General features: G+C 37.8%; 1 protein-coding gene across 1 annotated transcript in view; it reads left to right on the top strand.

The window, feature by feature from the left end:
* Positions 1-23,847, top strand: part of dis3l2 (DIS3 like 3'-5' exoribonuclease 2) — a 299,652-nt gene that overhangs the window by 188,613 nt on the left and 87,192 nt on the right. The window contains exon 15 of the mRNA XM_043702288.2: positions 21,304-21,383. Coding sequence (XP_043558223.2) covers positions 21,304-21,383 — 80 coding nt within the window. The remainder of the gene's footprint in view (positions 1-21,303; positions 21,384-23,847) is intronic.

Genomic DNA, 23,847 nt, shown 5'->3' on the forward strand with positions numbered 1-23,847 from the left:
TGGAATAAGTGGATTGTCTTATGAGGAAATTTGGCGAGATATGTCACCACTGGAATTTCGAAGAATAAGAAGTAATTTAATTGAAACCTAAAATCTTGAGGGATTTTGACATCTTAGATTATGGGGAGGATATTTCCTTTTTACAGGAGAATCAAGAACTAAGGGCCACTGTTGAAAATCAGGATCACCCATTTAAAACTGAGATGAAGCAATTAATTTTCCTGGCAGACATGAGTTTTTAGAACCCTCCTCCTGATGAGGTGGCTGGAAGCAGAGTCCTTGAATATTTTTAAGTCTGAGATAGATTCTTGCTCAGCAAGTGTTGAACGGTTATCAGGGATAGGTGGGATTGTGGATTTGAGATTATAATCAGAAGAGCCAAATGGCGGAACAGGCTCAAAGGGCTAAATGGCCTTCTCCTGCTCCTGATTAGTATGTTTGTAATGGATCACCCTTCAGTACATTTTACCCCGTAACTGTCTAAATGATGAAGTGAAAGTTCATACATGATTTATTGTGCAAGTTTTAAATAATACATTTTATATAATAAAGATATAACTCCTTAAATACTTGGAGAGGCAGGCTACAAAATTCCATTTCTGAATGCGTACACCCTGAGCTACAAGCATACCATTTTAAAATAATATAAGGAATGAAACCAGACGCAGTACTGCGTTGATATAGGCATTGGAAATACCAATGGCATACCCAGCCCTGCAACCCTACAAAGTCAAAGTGGTTAAGACATACTACTGCTGATTGATCTTACTGCGTTCTAAGGAACATAGTTATTAACCTGGGTCTGCAATTGATGATGAATGGAAGGGAAAAACCTACTTGATCTTTTCTTGACCAATCCAGCTGTTGCAGATTCTTTTTTCCACAAAGGTTTTCTTTTGTTGGGAATTATCACTGCCAAGTTCCTGTGGTGCCACAAAGCTGTCTTCACATTAAGAATACCCTCCATTGTATTGAGTGGTACCACCCACTAAGCTAAACAGGATAACTTTCAAATAGACTCAGTTTTGTTGTTGCCCAAACAACTAGAATTAGCGCTGTGGGCATCAGCACCAGCAGCAGAATTGTATTGAACCACAATCTGTAACTTGGCATACTCCAACTCCACCACTAACGTCCTGTTTGCCATCAAGCTAGAGGATTAACACTGGTTCAATGAAGAGGTCAGGAGACTATGCCAAGAGCAGCCCCAGTCATACCTAAATGAGGTGTCAACTTGATGCTTCGATACACTGCTCCTTGCATGCCACACAGATGAAGTAGTTTGTGGTAGAGCCAAGCCGACCCACAATGAATGGGTCGGATCTAAGATCTGTTGTCCTGCCATGTCTAGTCATGAATATTATGGACAACTAAGCAAGTAAAAAGTAAAAGGAGGCTCCACAAGTATCCACATCCGCAATGAAAGGCAACACTCACACATCAGTACTAAAGACAAGACAAGCATTTGTCTGCAACTAGAGATACCATACGGAAGTTACATCTCAGCCTTATCCTGTGGTCTCCAGCAGCATAATCTTCAACCAATTTAATTTATTTCACATAATGTTTAGAAGCGGCTGAAAGCACTGGAAAACAACCACAAAGGTTACAAGCCCTGACAACAATTTGGCAAGATTTGTACTTCAAAATTCGGTAGCTGCCTAGCCATGCTGTTCCACTTTAGCTATAAGATTGACATCTACCCTGAAATGTGGAGAGCTACCAGGTATGTTCTATCCACAATAGGTAAGATAAATCCAAGCTAGTCCACTGAAGGCAAGGTATATCTTATCAGTCCGTAGACTCACCATACAATTAGGTAGGTGACTAGTGGTGGTTTAACACCTCAGGCAAGGGGAGAAGTTGAGAAGGTGGGTCTTTCATGCTAACCTCTGCCAATGTGGGAATTAAATCCATGTTGTTGGCGTCACTCCACATTGCAAGCCAGGCAAATGGTCTACTGAGTTAATCAAATTCTGAAGCAATCTGTTTACATCTTCCAGTGACCTAAGACTTTCTTCCTCACTGTCACTCACCCAGTCAATCTTTGTTTCATCTGCAAACTTATCATCCCTCCCACTCTCTTATCTACACTGTGTATATATATTATATACATTTCAATCAATAAGAGACCCAGCACTGGCCAGACACCGGCCTCCAGTCACACAACCTTTTACCACCACCCTCAATCTTTTGCCACTAAACCAATTTTGGATCCAACTTGCCAAGTTACCCTGGAATCCCATGCGCTTTTACCTTCTTTGTCAGTCTGTCAGGTGCAACGTTGTCAAAGGCCTCGCTGAAATTGTATAAACTACTATCTACACACTTGGTCACCTCCTGAAAAAATTCAACCAGGTTTGTTAGATATGATGTCATTTGACAAAGCCACACAGACTGTCCTTAGTCAAACTTTGCCTTTGTAAATGAAGATAAATTATTTCCTTCAGAATTTTCTCCAATTAGGAGAGGTATTGCCATGAAGTATGTAACAATTAATGATGATTGACAGTATTGATTGGGTTTCTCAGGGCAGCGTCTGACTAATCAAAGTCAATCTGCCTGGTTTAAAATAGAAACAAAGCTTGGCAGATAACTTAATTATTATTAATGGTAGCACTCCCCATGGGCAGCCCTCCTCTCAGTTCAGAGCCCACATGCTAACTTGTGCAGTGTAAATCTTGGTTTTTCCCTTGAATTGATGTTCTTGTGATTCTTCTGATGTGAGCAAGATGAATATCTTCAACAACATGTATACTTTTTAAAATCATAAACTTAATTCTAATTGATTCTTACAATCCACCTATTAATTGGTTTAAACTTGAAAACGAGGCAAAATTTTGCTGAATAACATTCCTGTGATGGGTCAGTAGATATATATTGCAAATCTTAAAAGACTTAGTTAAAAAAATGAAAAGATCTATAAATTCTAAGAGGGGAAGAATTGCTGTTTAATCTTTTTACTGGTAAATCTTATAAGGAATTAAAAGCTGGGAACTAAATATTCAAAAGTATGTGACTTTTGAAAAAGAAAGACAAGAAGGAAAGGGTGGTTGGGTAGCTTTGTTAATACGAGATAGAATAAGTACAATTACAAGAAACAATCTTGGATCAGATAATGCAGAATCCACTGGGGGAAGAAATAACAAGATGATGATGAAACTGGTGGGAGTAGACTGTAGACTCCTGTTTTGAATGGCCAAGAAGGCATCAGGAAATAATGAGGTCAAGAAAAAAAACCACAGTTCATTAATTATTGTGGTTTTAATAATCTGATAGAGTGGGAAAATCAAATTGGCAAAGGTAACCACAAGTTTCAATTTTATAATGTACTTGGATTTACTAAAACAATATGTTGTAGATCCAACCAGGGATCAGGGTATTTTGGATCTGGGAACATGTAATGAGGCAGGTTTAATAATGATCTCAGAGAAAAAGATCCCTTGGACAACAGTGACCATAGCATTATGGAATTTAGCATTTAGTTTGAGACTTGAGAAACTTGGGTCAGAAACAATTGTGATAAACCTAAATGTGGGTAATTATATAGGACTGAGAACATAGTTAGTTGGAGTGGACTGGGAAAGGAGTTTATTAGAAAAGACAGTTGAGGAACAATGGCACATGTTTAAGGAAATAGTTGATTACTCAACATAGATATATCCCAATGAGGAAGAGGGATCCTTGTGAAAGGAAATAAACTCATTATTGTTAACCAAGGAAGTTAAAGACAGTATCAAATTGAAAGAAAAAAATGTATAATGCAGCAAAGATTAGTGGTAAACAAGAGGATTGTGAAAGTTCTACAAACTCAAAAAAAGAGGATGAAAATAAACTGAGGATAAACTAGCAAGTAATGTAAAAACAGATAATAAGAGTTTCTTTAAAAATATATAAAAAAAGAAGAAAATGGCCAAAATGACAACCAATTACTGTGTGCCACAATTATTTACAATATATGTTAATAATTTGGATGGTAGAAGTGAATATACTATCACCAAGTTTGTGGATAGTACAATAATAGATGGGTAGCTGAAAATGTGTTGCTGGAAAAGCGCAGCAGGTCAGGCAGCATCCAAGGAACAGGAGAATCGATGTTTCGGGCATAAGCCCTTCTTCAGGAAGGGCACTATATAGGACAAACAGGAAGACAGCTAACAATCCGCATACATGAACATCAACTAGCCACGAAACGACACGACCAGCTATCCTTAGTAGCCACACACGCAGACAACAAGCAACATGAATTCGACTGGGACAACACTACTATCATAGGGCAAGCCAGACAGAGAACAGTCAGGGAATTCCTCGAGGCATGGCATTCATCCACAAACTCCATCAACAAACACATCGACCTGGACCCAATATACCAACCACTACAGCGGACAGCTGAAACTGACAACCGGAAGCAGCAGGGACAGACCACTATAAACACTGGAGGAAACATCAAAGAAGCGCTTCGCAGGAGGCTCCCAAGCACTGATGATGTCGCCTAGCCAGGGGACGAAACGTTTGCAACAAAAACTTCCAGCTCGGCGAACAGAACCACAACAACGAGCACCCGAGCTACAAATCTTCGCACAAACTTTGAAAACAATATAAAGCATTAGTCAGACCATATCTGGAATTTTGACAGTTCTGTCTCTTTCTTGAACGAAATATATAATGGCATTAGAGATTGTCTAGAGAAGTTTGACCAGGTTGATTCTGGTAGAAAAGGATTTACTTCTGTGAAGAAGCTGAGTAGGTTTGACTTGTACTGTTTGGATTTCAGAAAAATGCAAGGTGATATTTCAGAAATATGTAAGCTTCTTGACATGGCAGATGTGGAGAGGTTTTTTCGCCTTGTGGACCAGAGGTTCTAATCTTAGAGTAAGCAGTCACCTATTTAAGAAAGAGATGGAGTCATAGAGATGTACAGCATGGAAACAGACCCTTCAGTCCAACCTGTCCATGCCAACCAAATGTCTCACCTGCCAGCACCCGGCCCATATCCCTCCAAACCCTTCCTATTCATATACTTATCAAAATGCCTCTTAAATGTTGCAATTGTACCAGCCTCCACCACATCCTCTGGCAGCTCATTCCATACATGTACTACCCTCTGCGTGGAAATGTTGCCTCTTAGGTCTCTTTTATATCTTTCCCTTCTCACCCTAAACCTATGCCCTCTAGTTCTGGACTCCCCGACCCCAGGGAAAAGACTTTGCCGATTTACCCTATCCATGCCCCTCATAATTTTGTAAACCTCTATAAGGTCACCCCTCAGCCTCTGATGCTCCAGGGAAAACAGCCCCAGCCTGTTCAGCCTCTCCCTACAGCTCAAATCCTCCAACCCTGGCAACATCTTTGGAAATCTTTTCTGAACTCTTTCAAATTTCACAACATCTTTCCGATAGGAAGGAAACCAGAATTGCACGCAATATTCCAACAGTGGCCCAACCAATGTCCTGTACAGCCGCAACATGACCTCCCAACTCCTGTACTCAATACTCTGACCAATAAAGGAAAGCATACCAAACGCCTTCTTCACTATCCTATCTACCTGCGACTCCACTTTCAAGGAGCTGTGAACCTGCACTCCAAGGTCTCTTTGTTCAGCAACACTCCCTAGGATCTTGCCATTAAGTATATAAGTCCTGCTAAGGTTTGCTTTCCCAAAATGCAGCACCTCGCATTTATCTGAATTAAACTCCATCTGCCATTTCTCAGCCTATTGGCCCATCTGGTCAAGATCCTGTTGTAATCTGAGGTAACCCTCTTCGCTGTCCACTACACCTCCAATTTTGGTGTCATCTGCATACTTACTAACTGTACCTCTTATGCTCGCATCCAAATCATTTATGTAAATGACAAAAAGTAGTGGACCCAGCACCGATCCTTGTGGCACTCCACTGGTCACAGGCCTCTTGTCTGAAAAACAACCCTCCACCACCACCCTCTGTCTTCTACCTTTGAGCTAGTTCTGTATCCAAATGGCTAGTTCTCCCTGTATTCCGTGAGATCTAACCTTGCTAATCAGTCTCCCATGGGGAACCTTGTCGAATGCCTTACTGAAGTCCATATAGATCACATCTACTGCTCTGCCCTCATCAATCTTCTTTGTTACTTCTTCAAAAAACTCAGTCAAGTTTGTGAGACATGATTTCCCACTCACAAAGCCATGTTGACTATCCCTAATCAGTCCTTGCCTTTCCAAATATATGTACATCCTGTCCCTCAGGATTCCCTCCAACAACTTGCCCACCACTGAGATCAGGCTCACCGACCTATAGTTCCCTGGCTTGTCTTTACTGCCCTTCTTAAACAGTGGCACTACGTTTGCCAACCTCCAGTCTTCCGGCACCTCACCTGTGACTATCGATGATACAGATATCTCAGCAAGAGACCCAGCAATCACTTCTCTAGCTTCCCACAGAGTTCTCGGGTACACCTGATCAGGTCCTGGGGATTTATCCACCTTTAACTGTTTCAAGACATCCAGCACTTCCTCCTCTGTAATGAGGAAGAATATCTTCTCTGATGATAGACTTTGAAGTCTTTACCTCAGAGCCTGTTGAAACTATGTTGTTAATTGTATTCAAGGTTGAGAACAAGAGTTGTGAGGAAATGGCAAAATAGTGGTGTGGAGGATTATCAGATTAACTTTAATGTTAACTGAATGATGGAATAGACTTGATGGGCCAAATGGCTCCTAAGTCTTAGTCGAAGATAAATCTTAATCATACAAGATTGTGCAACTGTTCGTTTGCGTATACGCTTTTGAATATTAATAAAGCATTTTAAAATATGATCAATTTTGCCATTGTGGCCTATAATCTCTTGAAACAGTTGATAAGTAGACAGTTTACTTTTTTTAGGTCAAAGTGTGGCACTGGAAAAGAGCAACAAGTCAGGCAACATCTGAGGACCAGGAGAGTTGAGATTTTGGCTATAGGCCCTTCATCAACTTATGTCTGAAATGTCGACTCTCTTGCTCCTTGAATGCTGCCTGACCTGCTGTGCTTTTCCAGTGCCACAGTTTGACTCTGATCTCCAGCACTTGACATCTTCACTTTCTCTCAGTTTACTTTTTTTAACATACTTGAGTTATATGTTCTGAATAATCCAATGTTTAAATTCTAGTCCTCATTGTGTTTGAAATTTTAACCTGAATGTCAAATGTAAGGCATGATCACTAAGTTAAATGAGTTCTTTTATTTTAGAATAATGAAGTAAAGTATGATTGTAGGTAGTTTCTAATTCACTTTATTATTTGGATTTTTGTCTTCAGACATAGGATGAATAGATTATGATATTGTGACTGAATGTTTTGGTTGCTTACAGTCATACGACATGTGATCAGTCTGTAGCTGATTTAGTGAAGCAGTTAATCAAGCTGCTCTTTGTCGTCTTTATTTATCTTGTTGACCAGTTTTATATCTTCATTAAACATGCTGGCATGTTCCTTTTGAACCAACAGCTGCTTGTTCCTCAAAAAAAGTACATCATCCATCGACTTTGAAATAAATCTAACCACCCTCAAAAGGTACTCTTTTCTACCCTTTTTTTCATGAATTAAGAATCTTTTTGTTTCGGAACAGAGTCAGTATGGGGAAACTAAGTATATTGAAACAAAGAGCCTTAGATAAAATGGAAGAGAAGTACTTAGTTTTAATCATTGAGAGGTCAGGAACCTGGAAGTGTAGATTTGAAACAATTGGTAGAAGGACTGGAAGGGAGCTAAAGAGAATATTTTCACCCTCAAGGTGGAAAGCTCTTGAACTGACTTCCTTAAGTACTCTAGGATGTGGATTACCAAGACTTGGAGATTTATTGGTCTTAATTCCTATCAATTTCCCTAACATTGTTTCCCTACTAATATTGATTTCCTTTAGTTCCTCTCCGAGACCTTGTGTTCCCTTACATTTTTGGGATGTTTTTGTGTCCTCTCTTGTGAAGACAGAACCAAACTGTGTTTGATTGGTTTGCCATCTCATTGTTTCCCATTGTAACTTCTCCATATCTGAGTGTAAGAGGCCTCCATTTGCCTTCATTGATCTTGTTCTCTTTACATATTCGTAGACATTTTACAATCAATTTGTATGTTCTCCGCATGCTTAATCTCCTACTCTACTCACCCCCCTTCAACAATTTCTTGAAATCTAAACTGCTTCCAGTCCTTTGGTCAGCTGTTGTTTTGGGCCTATTTATATGCTCCATCTTTGGATCTAATACTATCACTGATTTCCCTTGTTAGCCATGGTCAGGCCACCTCTCCCTTTTTATTTCTGTATCAGACAGGAATTAACAATTGTCACAGTTCCTTCATGCACACATCACACCCCAGTCTAAGGTGGCCTGTTCTCTAGTTGATTTCTCAATATATTAATCTTGAAAATCATTTAGTACACACTCAAGATTCCTCCTCTGTGCCATTGCTACTGGTTTGTTTTGCTCAATCTATATGCAGATATAATTATAGCGGTACCTTTACTGCTGCCTGCACTGACTGCCTAGCTCTTTCTTTGTCTGGTGTTCATCCAAACCATGCCTGCCTGTGGAGTCTTAGCCTGTGATGTAACCACCTCTGTATTTGCTATCCAGAATACCTTCAGCCTCACTGATTTTCCAAAAAGTGTCCCCATCTGCCACTGTAGTTCCAAAATTTGAGCTTAATACCATGGCCTTGAGCTCTGCTTTTATGACTTATCCCTTTAAATTAACCTTAATTGTCCTTAAAATCAAATAATGTAATTACTCTAGGGCCATTGTTCTCTGGTCTTCTGTTGTACAAACTATACATCCAGACCTGACAAATTATAACCAATACAAATTGTATAAATACTCAACCAACCTTACTCACCCAATCAGCTGCTGTCTCTTGCCCTACTTTGTGGCATTCTTCCTAGACTGCTTCATTGCAATGCTGCTGCTGCAAGGGACATTTCCAAACTACTTTGCTGCGATCCTGGTGCAGCTGTCACTTTTCAGTCTGCTTCACTGCAATGTTGCTGCAAGGGACACTTCCCAGATTGCTTCACTGTAGTGCTGCTGCAGAGGGACATATCCAAGACTGCTTCTTTGCAGTGTTGTGCAAGGGACACTCCCCATACTATTTCACTGCAAAACTGTTGCAGAGGACATTTCTCAGATGGCTTTACTATGATGATGCTATAGAGGACTTTCCCTGACTGCTTCACTGCAACACTGCTGCAAGGGACAGTTCCCACTGCTTCACTGCAATATTGGTGCAGAGGGCATTTCCCAAGATGCTGCTTAGCAGTTTTGTGCAAGAGACACTTCCCATACTGTTTCACTACATTGGTGCTGTAGAGGAGATTTCCCAGACTGCTTCACTGTGATGCTGCTGCACAGGACATTTTCTCAGACTGCTTTACAGTCTGGAAATGATTTCTGATGAAGGGCTTTTGCTTGAAACGTCGATTTTTCTGCTCCTCGGATGCTGCCTGACCTGCTGTGCTTTTCCAGCACCACTCTAATCTTTTCTCTGACCTCCAGCATCTGCAGTCCTCACTTTCGCCTGCTTTACTGCAGTGTTGTGCAGGGGACACTTCCCAGACCGCTTCATTGCAATGCTGTTGCTGCATCTGCAATGCATTTGCCAGACTGCTTCACTGTAATGTTGCTGCAGCAGGACACTTTTCAGACTGCTTTGCAATGATACTCCCACGGAAGTGCTGCTGTGTTTTCCTGTAAAACAGGAATTAGAATAAATATACCTGTTAAGTAATTTTATAACATATCTTCAAATATACAGAATCTTTATCTATCTTATCAGTCCAGGTAGGAGATTGGTATGTTTGTGTAAGTAAACATGAAACCACAACAGTATACAAACGTCCTACGTATCAGGCCTAAGTCTCCACCCTGAGGTCAGGGTTGAAGAGGTTCGTGGGGTGTCTACAGTAGTCCAGATTAAACCTCCTGGGAAATTCCAGTATCTCTATGCCTGGACCTCCATGAGGTACTGACACATTTGTCCCATCTCTATCAATCCAGATATCAAAATATTTGGGCCAGTATTTCACTGAGGAAGTAACCAATTTATCAACAGATTCCATGGACATAATGTTGACCTCATAAGGAAAATTCTATGCAAGTACTTCACAATTGAGCTCGCTCTCGTGCATTATGCTTGTCAAGCATCCAATGAGCAGCTAATGTCTCACGTTAACAATTTCTTCCTTTGGTTTATATAAATCAGTCATTATTGTCTAACCTTTGTTAAATGAGTTTTATAATAATCTCAGAAAATTTTTGTAATAATAACATACATACTATTTCTGAGGATGCCTGAAATTGTAATACACTAGTTTCATTCTAGTCTAGACATGCCTAATTATAGTTTGGTCCAAAATCAAAACACGCAGTCTAATATTCTTATAGTGGCCAAAGTCCATACAGTTTAATTCACTGAGACTGAAATATGCAATTACTTTGAAAGTTATAGATCTGTCAGTTACAAATAATCATTTTAGATTTATGCTTGCACTGTATTTTGCCTGCACTTGTTATAGTTAGGATTGAAATCTTTCCTTTGAAATATATGTAATGCAGTTTTCACATTACAGTCTATTTGAATCCAGCCCAGATTACCTAGTCTGCCCTCTGTACTGGCTGAAGAGTACTCTGTGAAATAAATTTGTATTGTTTCAACTTAGTTCCTAACTAGAGAAAATTATGATGTCAGAGATTACAGAAACATGTCTTTCCCCAGGAGACGTGATTAAACGTAATATACAAGAATATAGTTTTTCTCTGGTATTTAATACACTTTCAAGCTCAGCTAGGAGCACAGTAAGTGCAAAATCTTTTGGGCATAGTACAAACCTTAGAGAGAGATATGTTGGTAAACCTTAGATCGAGCATTAACCAGGTCAAACACGAGTTAAATTTTAAATAGTTACAATAATTTATGGTACATGTGAAGGGGACTTAGTATAATGGTATTTTTGACTTTATAAATAGAGGTATGGAGTTTTAAAATAAGGAAGTTACAAGGAACTTTGAACTCTTTCAAGTCAATAACGTGAATGAAATGAGTGAAGTTGGATTTGGCATGATATGGGTGGTAGTACACCTCAGAGATCTTTATTGGAGCTGAGCTTGTTTTCTATCTAACTCAGGTGTTAGAATTTACTAATGGTACAAATGTTACTCGTATGACAAAAAACTTCTGTACAACACTTTTGGTCCTCAAAATTAATTGGTACATTTTCCTTTGGTTTCTACTTGTATCTTCATTAGAAAATGCCTGAAGGTATCTTCTGACAATTAAAGGTGTTCCAGAAATTCAGGTTGTTGTTGCCTATTATTGTTAGCATTAAGTTATGATGAACCATTTCAGTTGAAAGACAATTTTGTTTAACTAATGCCAAAAATTATGTTTCTATGCTCACCCTATTACTTTCTTAGTTGCTTGCTAACACAGAATCATTTGCTGTGTAATCTTAATGTTTGTTTTTAGTCTAACCAAAGCTAGAAACCTCATTGTATCCCTCACTAAAATTGCTGAGTTCAGTTGCACTATTTATTTATTTCATGACATCATCTATTCTTCACCTGCCAGCACAGATGAGACAAAATGCATACTTTGCTATCTCCAGCCTCAACTTGGCCAATATTCGACTCTATTGGTCATCCAAGCTTCAATCTACACAAACTCCAATCTATTCAAATATTGTTGCCTGTATTGTGTCCAAAGTAAACCTGAATATCACTTCTAATCTTACCTCCTTTAAATGCATCTCATTCAAAATCTTTGTCATTTAGATGTCTCCTCATTTTTCTACCTTTTATTTAAATAAGATATTATATCAAATTCTGACATGTCTAAAAACAATGCATGAAGTATGCAAAGCAGTCACTTTACTCGTTTGTTATTAATATATTGGACATGTCCAAAACAGTCTTTATAATTACTTAATATCCATGGATGTAACGTTACCTTACTTCGAACATTGTAGAGAGTGTGGTGCTGGAAAAGCACAGCAGGTCAGGCAGCATCCGAAGAGCAGGAGAATCGACGTTTCAGACATCAGCCCTTCATCAGGGCTTATGCCCGAAACATCAATTCTCATGCTCCTCGGATGCTGCCTGACCTGCTGTGCTTTTCCAGTGCCACACTCTCGACTCTGATCTCCAGTATCTGCAGTCCTCACTTTTTCCTTATTTAGAACATTACTTATTCTGATATACAGGCGATGAAAATTTTCACTGAGTGAAGAGTTTTCTGTTCTGGCAAAACCAGCAATTCCTGCCATGTCTATAGACTCAATGGGAAGATAAATCTTGATATCACTTAGAAATCATAACTTAGGTGTACTCGTGATCTAAATTTACATATGCTGATACACTAGAGTTGGGAATGTGAAGAAAAGTGTGTGATATACATATATGATCCTTTTTCCAAGTTTGTATTTCAAATTAGTGCCATATGTGTGTTGGCTTTTTTTAATGTGAAGGGGTCTGATAATTAATTAGGTCAGTCCCTTTGGAACCATAATTTCAAATCATTACGGGTCAGAGAGCAGATGACTAGAGGCCTCCTGGAGTGTGAATGAAAGTTTGTTTATATTGTGTGGTTTTACAACAAAAGAAGCAAAAAAGCGTTAAGCAATTCGTTTAGCAGAAGCTGAGATGAGCAGAGTTTTTTTTAACATTGAATTGAAAGCTTCTGAATTCAATTTAAATAAAAGCCTGACTGAAGTCAGAAGCGAGAATAGTTTCTCCTAAGAAGCAAGTTTGTTCAGACTAGTTAAGGGAATAAGTTACCTTAGGGTAGGTTTCAGTTTGCAAACTTTCAAACTAGTCGTGTTTCGTTAGAAGTCTGCATTGGTTATTCAAATTTGAGGAAGTCTTAAGATCTCAGTGATATGAGGGCTGAAGGAAAAGATTTCACATCTCCCAGGACAGCAGTTGACAGGGAAGTCAGTAAAGTCAGATCTATGGATAGGTCAGGGAAAAATACCATTTATTCTTTTTTATGTTTATGAAAGTGTTAGAGAGTAGACTTTATTTTTTCTGTGTTCTGAAATCTTCCAAACAGCATTATATTTAGATATTTACCTTTTTATTTTTTCTTGCATGATAAACTTTTATTGGGAAAACAATATCTGCAGCATTTTACATTTGTATCTCAAACTGCCACATTAACTTAAAGAATAAATTATGATCTGTCAAACCAGTTCGCATTCTGTGTTCTTGATTTGTTCAGTCGTAAAATCAGCTGGAATCATAACGGGTAATCATGACGCCAGACTGAATATAACTGCTACAAAACAAAGCAAAAAACTGTACTTTATTCCAATTCATTTGGTTCAAAATTAAAAGAATATTTCTATAAATTTTTAAATAGGAAACTTATACATAAATATTAAATATTCATATTTAATATCTACCTTTGAACAAAAGTGCTTTAGCCTGAGGAAGGTTTTCCAATTTACATTGGGCCAGTTTCTCTCAGTTTTTTTTATATAAAACACATGATAAATCTCAGACGTTTTGACCTCTTTTGGTTCTTTTTCACATACTTTGAAAATTATTGATCTCTTCCATACCAATTTCCTATCTGAAGTGAACTTGCATTTGTAGTTCTGCTTTGACTTGCTTTCAAGGTATTACTGAAGTTTATATGTTCTGAAATCTTGGCCATACTCAGATGTATTAAAATTCATACATTCTGTGAGAAAGCTATATTTTTTAAACATTGAAATATATGAAAACAATACAATGTTAACAAGTTAGGTCTAAATTGTCTTGGCATTCAGAAATTCTGTGCTAGTACTAATGCAGAGTTAAGATTGTTTTCTTACTGCAAATTAGTACCACTGAGTTGGTTTCCTGTTTATTTGGGTATTACAATACAGCGCAGGCTGAATTAAAACTTCCACACAGTATGAAAAGAATGTAGGCAAGCATTTAGTGGTTTATCCTGATTTCTGTCCATGTGCCCTTTTCCTGGGAACAAATTCAATTTAAGAATGAGAACTTGAAATCATCTCTATAAATGATAGATGAGCTTCTGTCGTTTTTAAAATACACTTGTTACATCTGAGAATCTGAACATAAATTTAACTTAATGCACTCTGTTTTCAACTGCAGTTTTATTGTGTGGCTAAGTGGCACGTGATATGACCTTAATGTCAACTTAAGCCATGCTGGAGACTACCCCTGCTGGTGATGTGGAATAGCTCAAACAATACCACTTTCAGTAATGCCCTGATGTGAATAGCTATTTTGTTTAGTTTTCAAAAGAATAAAATTGATTTTGGCACCTCATTCCACCCATTGCCAAGAAATGGTGGTTTCCCAGTAACTCAGAGGATGAAAGTTTTAAATAATGAAGCAATGGCTTTTGAACATGTTGTAAATTTCTTAACATAATCATATTAAAGTTTACCACAATGGCTGTTGCTTTTCTAACATTATATTGGCAGTTGTTTTGATCTTTAACTGATTGATAACTTGCGTTTTGTGGTGTAGCCAAGCATTATATTATGTAGAGATAATTAGAAATGTTGAAGCTTTTATTCAATGCCGCATAGAGCAATGTGGTCATGAGAACTAACTGGGGTGCCATTATTTCCAGGTAATGAAACTGCATCACTCAAACACATCTCAGATTGGCAATGCTACAGGAAATAAAACCCTGACCAGGCTCTTGTACACTCAATTCAGTTGAAATAAATAGTACTAACTAGTCATTCACAAGTTTACTACTTGAAAGTTTATTTTTATGCTCCTTTATTAGATTTCATAAAGGTGGCAGTTGAAAAATCTAGTTTATTTTTAGTTATTCTTCAGATCTTTTTCCAAGGAAATTTATTGAAAATTCCTCGATAGAGGAATAGAAAAATAAGTGGTGTTACTAACAAAGCTACAATGCTCATAGCAGTAATATGTTTTTTTAGTGAAATGCAAGACAACTTGAAATATGATACAATAAACAATTAAGGTGTATGAGGTTATTTAAATTTCAACTTTCAACTCTTGAGTATATACAGAAAACTCAACGTAGATAATTGACCACATTACTTAAAATGAAAGATTCTGTTTACATTTGATGCATAATTCTAAAGTTCAAATTTTGGTAAATTCTGATTGCAATTTTAAGTTTTATAAACCTCTTTTCACAACAAATAATAGTCGATTCAGCAAGATCACATGGACTCTCAGTGTAATTCTGAACATGTTTGTGTGTTTGTTTTGTATGCAGAAAGAAGAACACACTTAAAGAATAAAAACTTTCATTCATGGAAGAAAATATAGGAATTTTATGAAGAAATGCTTGATTAAAAACAAACTATAAAATATTAAACTTATTTATTTTTCTGTTGGGGTTCTGTAAATGGTCTTAATATATCTTCAGTCTGATTCCCAGGGTCATATTAAGTTATGTTCTGAGATACTGAATGGCTGGATTAATAATGATTTGTGAAGTTTCTGCAGAATTTAGGCAGCCATTTTAAGCCAGTAAAGAATGTCAGCACCAAAATATTTTGATCTCATTCTAACTATTTATGAGATAATAAGCTTTGCTAGTTAATTTAACTCTGTGTCTTATCTTTCTTGATCATTTAATGGCTGGGAACAATTTCTTCCAATCTATTCTGTGCAGACCCCTCATGATTCTGGATATAAGTTTGCATGTTGAGCTGGCTGATTCGTTTTCAGATGTTTCATCGCCATACTAGGTAACATCATCAGTGAGCCTCTGGTGAAGCACTAGTGTTATGACCCTCTTTCTGTTTAGGGGTTTAGGTTTCCTTGGATTGGTGATGTCATTTCCTGTGTTGATGTCACTTCCTGTTCTTTTTCTCAGAGGGTGATAGATGGGATTCAAATATGTGTTTGTTGATAGAGTTCCGGTTGGAATGCCATGCTTTTAGGAATTCTTGTGCATGTCTCTATTTGGCTTGTCTTAGCATGGATGTGTTGTCCCAGTCAAAGTGGTGTCCTTCCTCATCAGTATGTAAGGATACTAGTGATAGTGGGTCATGTCTTTTTGTGGCTAGTTGACATTCACGTACCCTTATGGCTAGCTTTCTGCCTGTTTGTCCAATGTAGTTTTTCTTACAGTTCTTGCAAGGTGTTTTGTTTGTTGGCTGTATAGGGTCTTTTAAGTTCATTAGCTGCTGTTTTAGTGTGTTGGTGGTTTTGTGAGTTACCATGATGCCAAGGGCTCTGAGTAGTCTGGCAGTCATTTCTGAGATGTCTTTGATGTAGGGGAGAGTGGCCAAAGTTGCTGGATGCGTTGTGTCTGCTTATTTGGGTTTGTTGCTGAGAAATCGATGGACTGTGTTTATCGATGCTGCAGTGTATGGTGCCTCATTGAAATAATGTTTTAATGTGGCTTCATTTGTTGGTGTTGGGATGATTGCTTCAGTAGCTCAGTATTTGGTCTGTATGTGTTGTTTTCCTGAAGATGCTGGTTTGAAGTTGCCCATTGACTGTTTGTTCTACTCTGACATCTGGGAATGGCAGCTTGTTGTGGTTTTCCTCCTCTTTTGTGAACATTATGCCAGTAAGGGTATTATTGATGGTCTCGAAGGTTTCCTCTAATTTGTTTCATTTCGCAATGACAAAAGTATCATCTACGTAGTGGACCCAAAGTTTGGTTTGGATGGTTGGCAGAGCTGTTTGTTCGAATCTCTGCACTGCTGCTTCTGCGAAGAACCCTGATATCGGTGATCCCATGGGTGTTCCATTGATTTGTCTGTAGGTTTTGTTGTTGAAAATGAAGTGGGTGGTAAGGCATAGGTCGACTAGCTTGATAATGTTGTCCTTGCTGATGAAGTCGGTGGTGTCTGGTGTATGTGTCCTTGGTTCTTCTAACAGTGCAGTCAGTGTTTCTTTGGCCAGGTTGATGTTGATGGATGTGACAGGGCTGTTACGTCAAAGGAGACCATAACTTCATCCTCTTCTATCTTGGTGTCTTTGGTGTTCAGGAATTCTTGGATGGAGTGAATGGAGTGGCGTGATTCTTTACTAAGTGTTTTAGTCTTTGGTGTAATATTCATCAAAAAGTGCAAAAGTTACATCATTGTCTATGTGGAATGCTGCAGAAGAGCCTTCCTCCTGGCTGAAAAATATCTATTCACTAATATTCTGTCTCATTCTTTCAAATAGTTATGTATCTGTGTTTGTTTGGTCCTTTATTATTCCATGATCTAAAAGTTTGTTCATATGTCTTTTGTGCAGTGCTGTATCTGATGTCTTTAAGAAGTCTATATTGACCACATTAGCAGCATTGCCCACTGTTATCCATGTTGGCTTTTCTTAATTGACTTCCACTTGTCCATGTGAAGTTTAGTTTTCTCCTGAATTATTGTTTCTAAATGTTTGCCCCACACCAGAATTAAATATACTGGTCGTAAATGCTGAGCTTATCCTTTATCTACTTGCATTGAAAAAGGCGCACACTATGCATGTCAGCAAAGAGTTGAATTTTCTCTGTCTTCTCTGTCCACTGTTTATTCCTCAAGTAATGGGTTCTCTTTTTCTGTATTGAGATTTACATGAATATAGATCATTCAGCACAATGATTGTTGTATTTGAGGGCAGGTAATATATTTTTCCTCAATACAGATGAAAAATATTGAAAATTTAGATGAAAGCCAGTAATTTTCCCCGAAAGGAAAAAAAGTGCATTTCTTTCTTACTGTGATCATCATAGTACAGCAAACATTTTATTAACCGGCAACAATAGACCAGGAGGGTGCTGGTTGATCAAATATTCCAGTTGATCAGAAGGTCCACATAATCAATGTAAAAACCCACATTAAGTAGAAGAAATGTAATGCAGGGATGTAAATATTACCGCTTTACTTAATTTACAGCATAAATCTCTTAATAATGCAACCTTGCTGTAAATAAAACTTATTGATAGACAGCCTTTTCACTCACACACTCAACTGATTACATGGACATCATGAAGATCACAATAATATGGTGAACGTCCGGTCTTTGAGGTATATAACTTTTGCTGTTTTTCGAGAGTGCCAATTCATAAGGTGCCGGTTAAAACAAATGTGCTATACTTGATAACCAGTTGAATTTGAAGAGCAGTTGTCAGTAGGCAAAGATGGCAGCTGACTTCACTTATCAAGGCTCTCAATTAGCAGCATTTAATCCAAATTCTTCACAACATTGAGATATCAGTCAAATATAGTATCCATTTAAGAATTGTCTTATATGATAAGATAACTTTTGACTTCCATCACTACCTTGTGACTTATTACCCCATTTGCCTTTGACTGGCAGTGAACTCCAACACTGTTGTATATGAAGATTTACAACTTTTGGAAAATACTTGTGTGTGGTGCATTAAAAACTAAATGCAACAGTGGAAAGAGAGATATGATTACATTTCATTCATGTGAACTTGATGTAAACTATCATAATTAGGTTGGTACATAAAAGTGTATTATTGGCCCAAAAAGGTCATGTGTATAGCACATATAATAATAACATGGTTTGCAGTGTGGCTTGATCTCAATGCTTTATATTTGCAGCATCAGCAATGCAGGCTAGAATATCATTCAAAACTGAGACAAGAATAGCAATGTCCATGTAATATGGAGGGGTCACAGAATGGGATAAATCATAAACTGGTTTTCCATTCTGCTTGGTTTGTTTATTTGCTACCCACAAATTAATTGTTTATCATCCACATCTTTAATGTTTAGAACGGTAGAGCATGAAATGAAGTGGGAATGGGTGGAAGGAAGGGTAACCATTGGGTTGCAAACCTGATAGGAAGTGTTTTTTGAACTTTTAAAACAAGATTGTTGTTCCTTCACTTTGGTTGGGTCAAAAACTAGAACTCCCTTCCTAACAGTACTCTGGGTGTACTTGCACCAGATGGACTGTAGTTGTTCAAAAAGTGACTCATGATATCCATTTAAAGACAACTAGAGTTATGTAACTGGCTATACCACTTATGCTGACATACCACAAAAGAATAAACAGAAGTTTCAGCCTGGATCGGCTATTTATTCATGGTTTTGTGTAGGTATGAGAAGTTCCCAAAATCTGAAGGCTATCTATGAGCAGGCAATGAAGAGAAAACTTACTAAGGAAAAACATTAGAAGCTATTATTAAGGACATTATAACATAGCCTTTGAACTAATATCTTATACTGTAGATAAAGGGGAATCAATAGATGTTGTGTACTTAGATTTCCAGAAGGCATTTGATCAAATACCACATCGAAGGTTTCTTGCAGAAATTAAAAACTTTTGATATAGGGGATAATGTTTTGGCATTGATAGAAGATTGGTTGACTGCCAGGAAGCAGAGAGTAGGAAGACATTTCTCTTTTTTTGGGGAGGCAGGAAATCATAAATGGTGTGCCACAAGGATCAATTGCAGGACCTCAACTCATTGCAGTTTGTATAAATGACTTGGATGAAGGGACCAAAGGTATGATAGCTAAACTTGCCACAATAGGTGGAAAAGTGAATTGTAAAGAGGATGTAAGGAACCTGGAAAGGGATATAGGTAGGTCATAAGTAGGTAGACAAAGATCTAGCAAATTAGATACAATGTGGGAAAGTGTGAAGTTATCCCCTTTGACAGAACAAATTAAAAGCAAAATATTATCTAAATGGTGAGAGGATACAGAGTGTCCTAGGTGTCCTCGTGCATGAATCACAGAAGATTAGTATGCAGGTACAGCAAGTAATCTGGGAAGTTAATAGAATTATATTTTATTATGAGGGGGATTGAATGCAAGAGTAAGGAGGTCATTGCTTTAGTCATACAGGATGTTGGTAAGAACATATCTGTGGTATTGAGTACAGTACCAATCATTGTACTTATGGAAGGATGTTACTGCATTGGAAGCAATTCAGAGAAGGTTTTCTTGACTAATACATGGGATGAGCATATTGCCTTTTGAGGAAAATCTAGACAGGCTATGCCTGAATCCTCTGCAGTTCAGAAGAGTGAGAGGCAACTAAATTGAGAAAAGTTTGAATATAAAGAGAAGATTCTTATTTATTCCGATAACAATTTCCATTTATGCAAACACAGAAACAGGAGTAGGGCACTTAACCCCTCAAGTCTTTTTGTATTATTGAGTGAGAGCAAGGCCAGTTGATGATTGAAATCCATACATGGCATTATAAATGTAGTGAACATTCCCAAGTTTCCTGCGTTAAAAGAGAATAATCAATTAAGAAATAGAGACTGAGCTAAAAGATGAGCTAGTTGTTTAGTCAGACTTGGCTTTAAATTGATATCCTTAAAGGACGAGAGATAAGTGAGGAGGGTTAGATGGGGAATTTCAGATCTTAGGACCAAAACAGCTGAATGAACAGATGGCAGTTGCTTGGGCAATAAAAGTCAGGCATGCACAAGAAGCTAGAAATGGAGGTACACAAAGTTTTCCATGGGTGCAGGGCTTAAGGACATTACAAAGATGTGATTGTTGATAGTTTGGAATGCCAGGATTAGATTTTTAAATCTGAAATATTCGTAAATTGTGGCAAGCAAAGGACTAAAGAAAAAAGAGACTTGACATGGATTAGGGTGTAGGCAACCAGGATTTGGCTGAGCTCACATGTTTGTATGATGGAAGATGGAAGAGCATTGGAATAATTAATTCTGGAAATAACAAGATGAGGATCTCATCAATAGATGAGCTGAAGCTGAGTGCCTGAGGTGATATAATTTTGATTAAGATTTTGTAAGGTTGCAGACTTGAACGTTGTACCACAAATTGCCATAAATTTCTGAGGCAATTTATTTTGTGACAATAGTGTCTCTTAATTGGAGCTCTTCATCATTAATAGTTTGTGCTAGTGTCTTCTATCATTTTACAGCTCTTGCATATTGCAAACAAATTCAAAGGTTAAATCTCAGTGGTTCTGCCTTTCTGATATGTTGATTAAGCCATTTATTTCAGAGATGGAGACTGTACAACATTTAATATAGTAGGAAGAGTACCTCTATTTTTAATTATTGTGTTGTAAAGTCCTTTCATTTCATAGATTAGAATCATAGAATCCCTACAGTGCGGGAAGAGGCCATTTGGCCTATCGGGTCTGCATTCACCCTCCGAAGAGCATCTCACCCAGATCCAGACTCCCACTCTATCCTTATAACCCTGTATTTGCCATAGCTAAACCACCTAGCCTGTATTCTATGGAGCAATTTACCATGACCAATCTAGCTTACCTGCCGTGAGGCAGCAGTGCTAACTACTGAGCCGCCATGCCCATCAGAACTGAAAGCATTCCTTTATTTTAATTTGTAGAATTAATCCAGTGCTGTTGAATGTCCCTCTTTTACAGTCGAAGATCGCTTTCACTTTGGATACAGAGACAGGAATGCCTCAAGGATGTTACATCTATCAATATAAGGACAGCAATAAGTAAGTTAGTCTTTTTGGAAGTGCTACTAGCAGTATTTATCTATGTTTTAATCAGCTTTCAATCTCTACATTGTATATGTTGAAACAGCAGATGATACAAATTGACAAAAGTATGTAAGTCTTCATTTTGCACTTGTCCTCTTTCTGAGGAATGTTCATAATATGTACTAATGTAACAAGTTACAGTTATTATAAGTTTTTATACTTATTTTATTAACTTTGATAAAGATGAATCAAATAGTTTAGTCTGCAAAGTTGACAGTTACATGATTGATATTGTGATTTATGATCTATGATCAATGTTGGTTTTTGCAAAATGGTAAATTTGGGATGAAGGGGTACATTCTGAGGCAATTTTGAGTGTTAACTTTGGTCCACTGAATTAATTATCATAGGAGAATCCAAGGTACAATGTGAAGCACTGTGCTAGAGAAAGAAACCTGATGGGAATGTTTGTCTGGATTAGCTTCCAGTGTAGACACACAGAATGGCATTTAAAGATCTACATGATGATTCATGATCCTGTTCATGGGAAATTTGTGGTCCTCATTAACTTGCAAAGAAGGTTTTAATTCTTCCTTTTGATATGTTGAATGCTGCTTTTTCTCCTGTCATAAACTTGGCCATATGTATTATAGCAAATAAATAAATAAACTGCATAAGACAGAAGAAGTAATTTAGGCTATCTTCTTGAAAGACAGTTTAACAAACATCTGCTCATGTTTAAAAAGAGAGAGGGCAGGCTACTACAAGAATTATAATTGAATACTCTGGCACCTGCTTCAGATACTGGTGGTCCACTCCTGCAGAAAATACCTCCTTCTCTTGTTTCCTCCCTGTTACCTGATCCAGAAATGTGTAATCCAGATGGATGTAAATAGATTTGTTGTATGAAGCCTTCTGCCTTCCTGAAATCTGTATAGCAGCATAAGATTTGGAACATTTAATCAAAAACCTGAGACAAGTTGAGTAAAACAAGAACAACTGCTATGTTTGAAATACAATTGATATTTCCAGTCATTAGTTGACTAGCTTTGGCAACAAAAAAATGTTCCATTGTAGATTTTAAGTTTTGAAGAGTGCCAAGACAGTACAACATACTGCATTCACTATGGAAAGGACAACCCTGGTGTTATTTCACACAAAGTGGAGTTTTTTAAAAATATGCTGAAAAATGTGTTGCTGGAAAAACGCAGCAGGTCAGGCAGCATCCAAGGAGCAGGAGAATCGATGTTTCGGGCATAAGCCCTTCTTCAAGCTTATGCCCGAAACATCGATTCTTCTGCTCCTTGGATGCTGCCTGACCTGCTGCGCTTTTCCAGCAACACGTTTTTCAGCTCTGATCTCCAGCATCTGCAGTTCTCACTTTCTCCTTTTTTTAAAAATATGTAGGTTCCAGTAAAATAATTTTTCTAGAACCATAATTCTTGTTACCACTTTGATTTTGTAGCTTACCCGAATATCATTTCTTAATGCAGTCCTCTTGATAAATCAGGAAAACTTTTAAATGCAAATAATGAAGAATTTATTGAAAATTTTCCCACAAAGATATTTATTTCTGCATTTCTCCTGTAATATTTAGACCACGTGTTTTGGTTTTTTTTTTACTTAACATGTCAAGAAAAGAAATGAACACAGTATTCATTACTGTTTGAAAGTTCTTCGGGTTTAATAGTATGCATAATGGACCAGAGTCAGTCTGTGGTGAACAAGCATCTATTCAAACCGTGGTCAGTTGGACAAAAATATTCCTGGACAATGTTTTGCAAATTCTGGCTTCAACAAGAACAATGCATCTACATTTGGAATTAGGGGAGAGAAATATTGGGTCCAGATTTTGTGTAGATAATCAGATAATCATGGTGAGGTTAGTGGCACTCGCTAATGGAGTAAATCAGAAAACAGTCCTTGGCAGCTAACAGTAACAATTGTGGGCAGCTTAGCCCAGAAATCCCCAAATCTTGTTGCTGTCATAAATAGCCCATTTCTATAGAGGAAATACTGTATCAGTTTTCACTGATAGATATGTCACTGAAATCAATACGGTGGTATGAATTCAGAGCGAAGTGGAAGAAAGCGTTTTTTGCATTCAGAAGTAAGTGATTTGTTTTAAGTGTAATAAATGACAATTAATACCACACTCTAGCCTTGATGAAGTAATCTTATGTGTCAAATCCCATTCCTTCAAATTTTAATTATTATTAGAGATTATCAAAAATCATAGAATCTCTGTAGTGTTGGAACAGAGCCCAGCAAGTCCATACTGACCCCTTAGAAGAGCATCCCACCTCGACCCACACCACTCCCCTCCCCCCACCCCCACCGCACCCCCATCCTATCCTTGTAACCCAGCATTCTCCATGGCTAATCCACCTAGTCTGCATATCCCTGGACACTACGGGCAATTTAGCATGGCTGATCCACCTAACTTGCACATCTTTGGACTGTGGGAGGAAACCAGAGC

The sequence above is a fragment of the Chiloscyllium plagiosum genome, unplaced genomic scaffold, assembly GCF_037043375.1.
Source record: "Chiloscyllium plagiosum isolate Xiang-an unplaced genomic scaffold, Cpla_swu_hap1 HiC_scaffold_13, whole genome shotgun sequence".
Classification (NCBI taxonomy): domain Eukaryota; kingdom Metazoa; phylum Chordata; class Chondrichthyes; order Orectolobiformes; family Hemiscylliidae; genus Chiloscyllium; species Chiloscyllium plagiosum.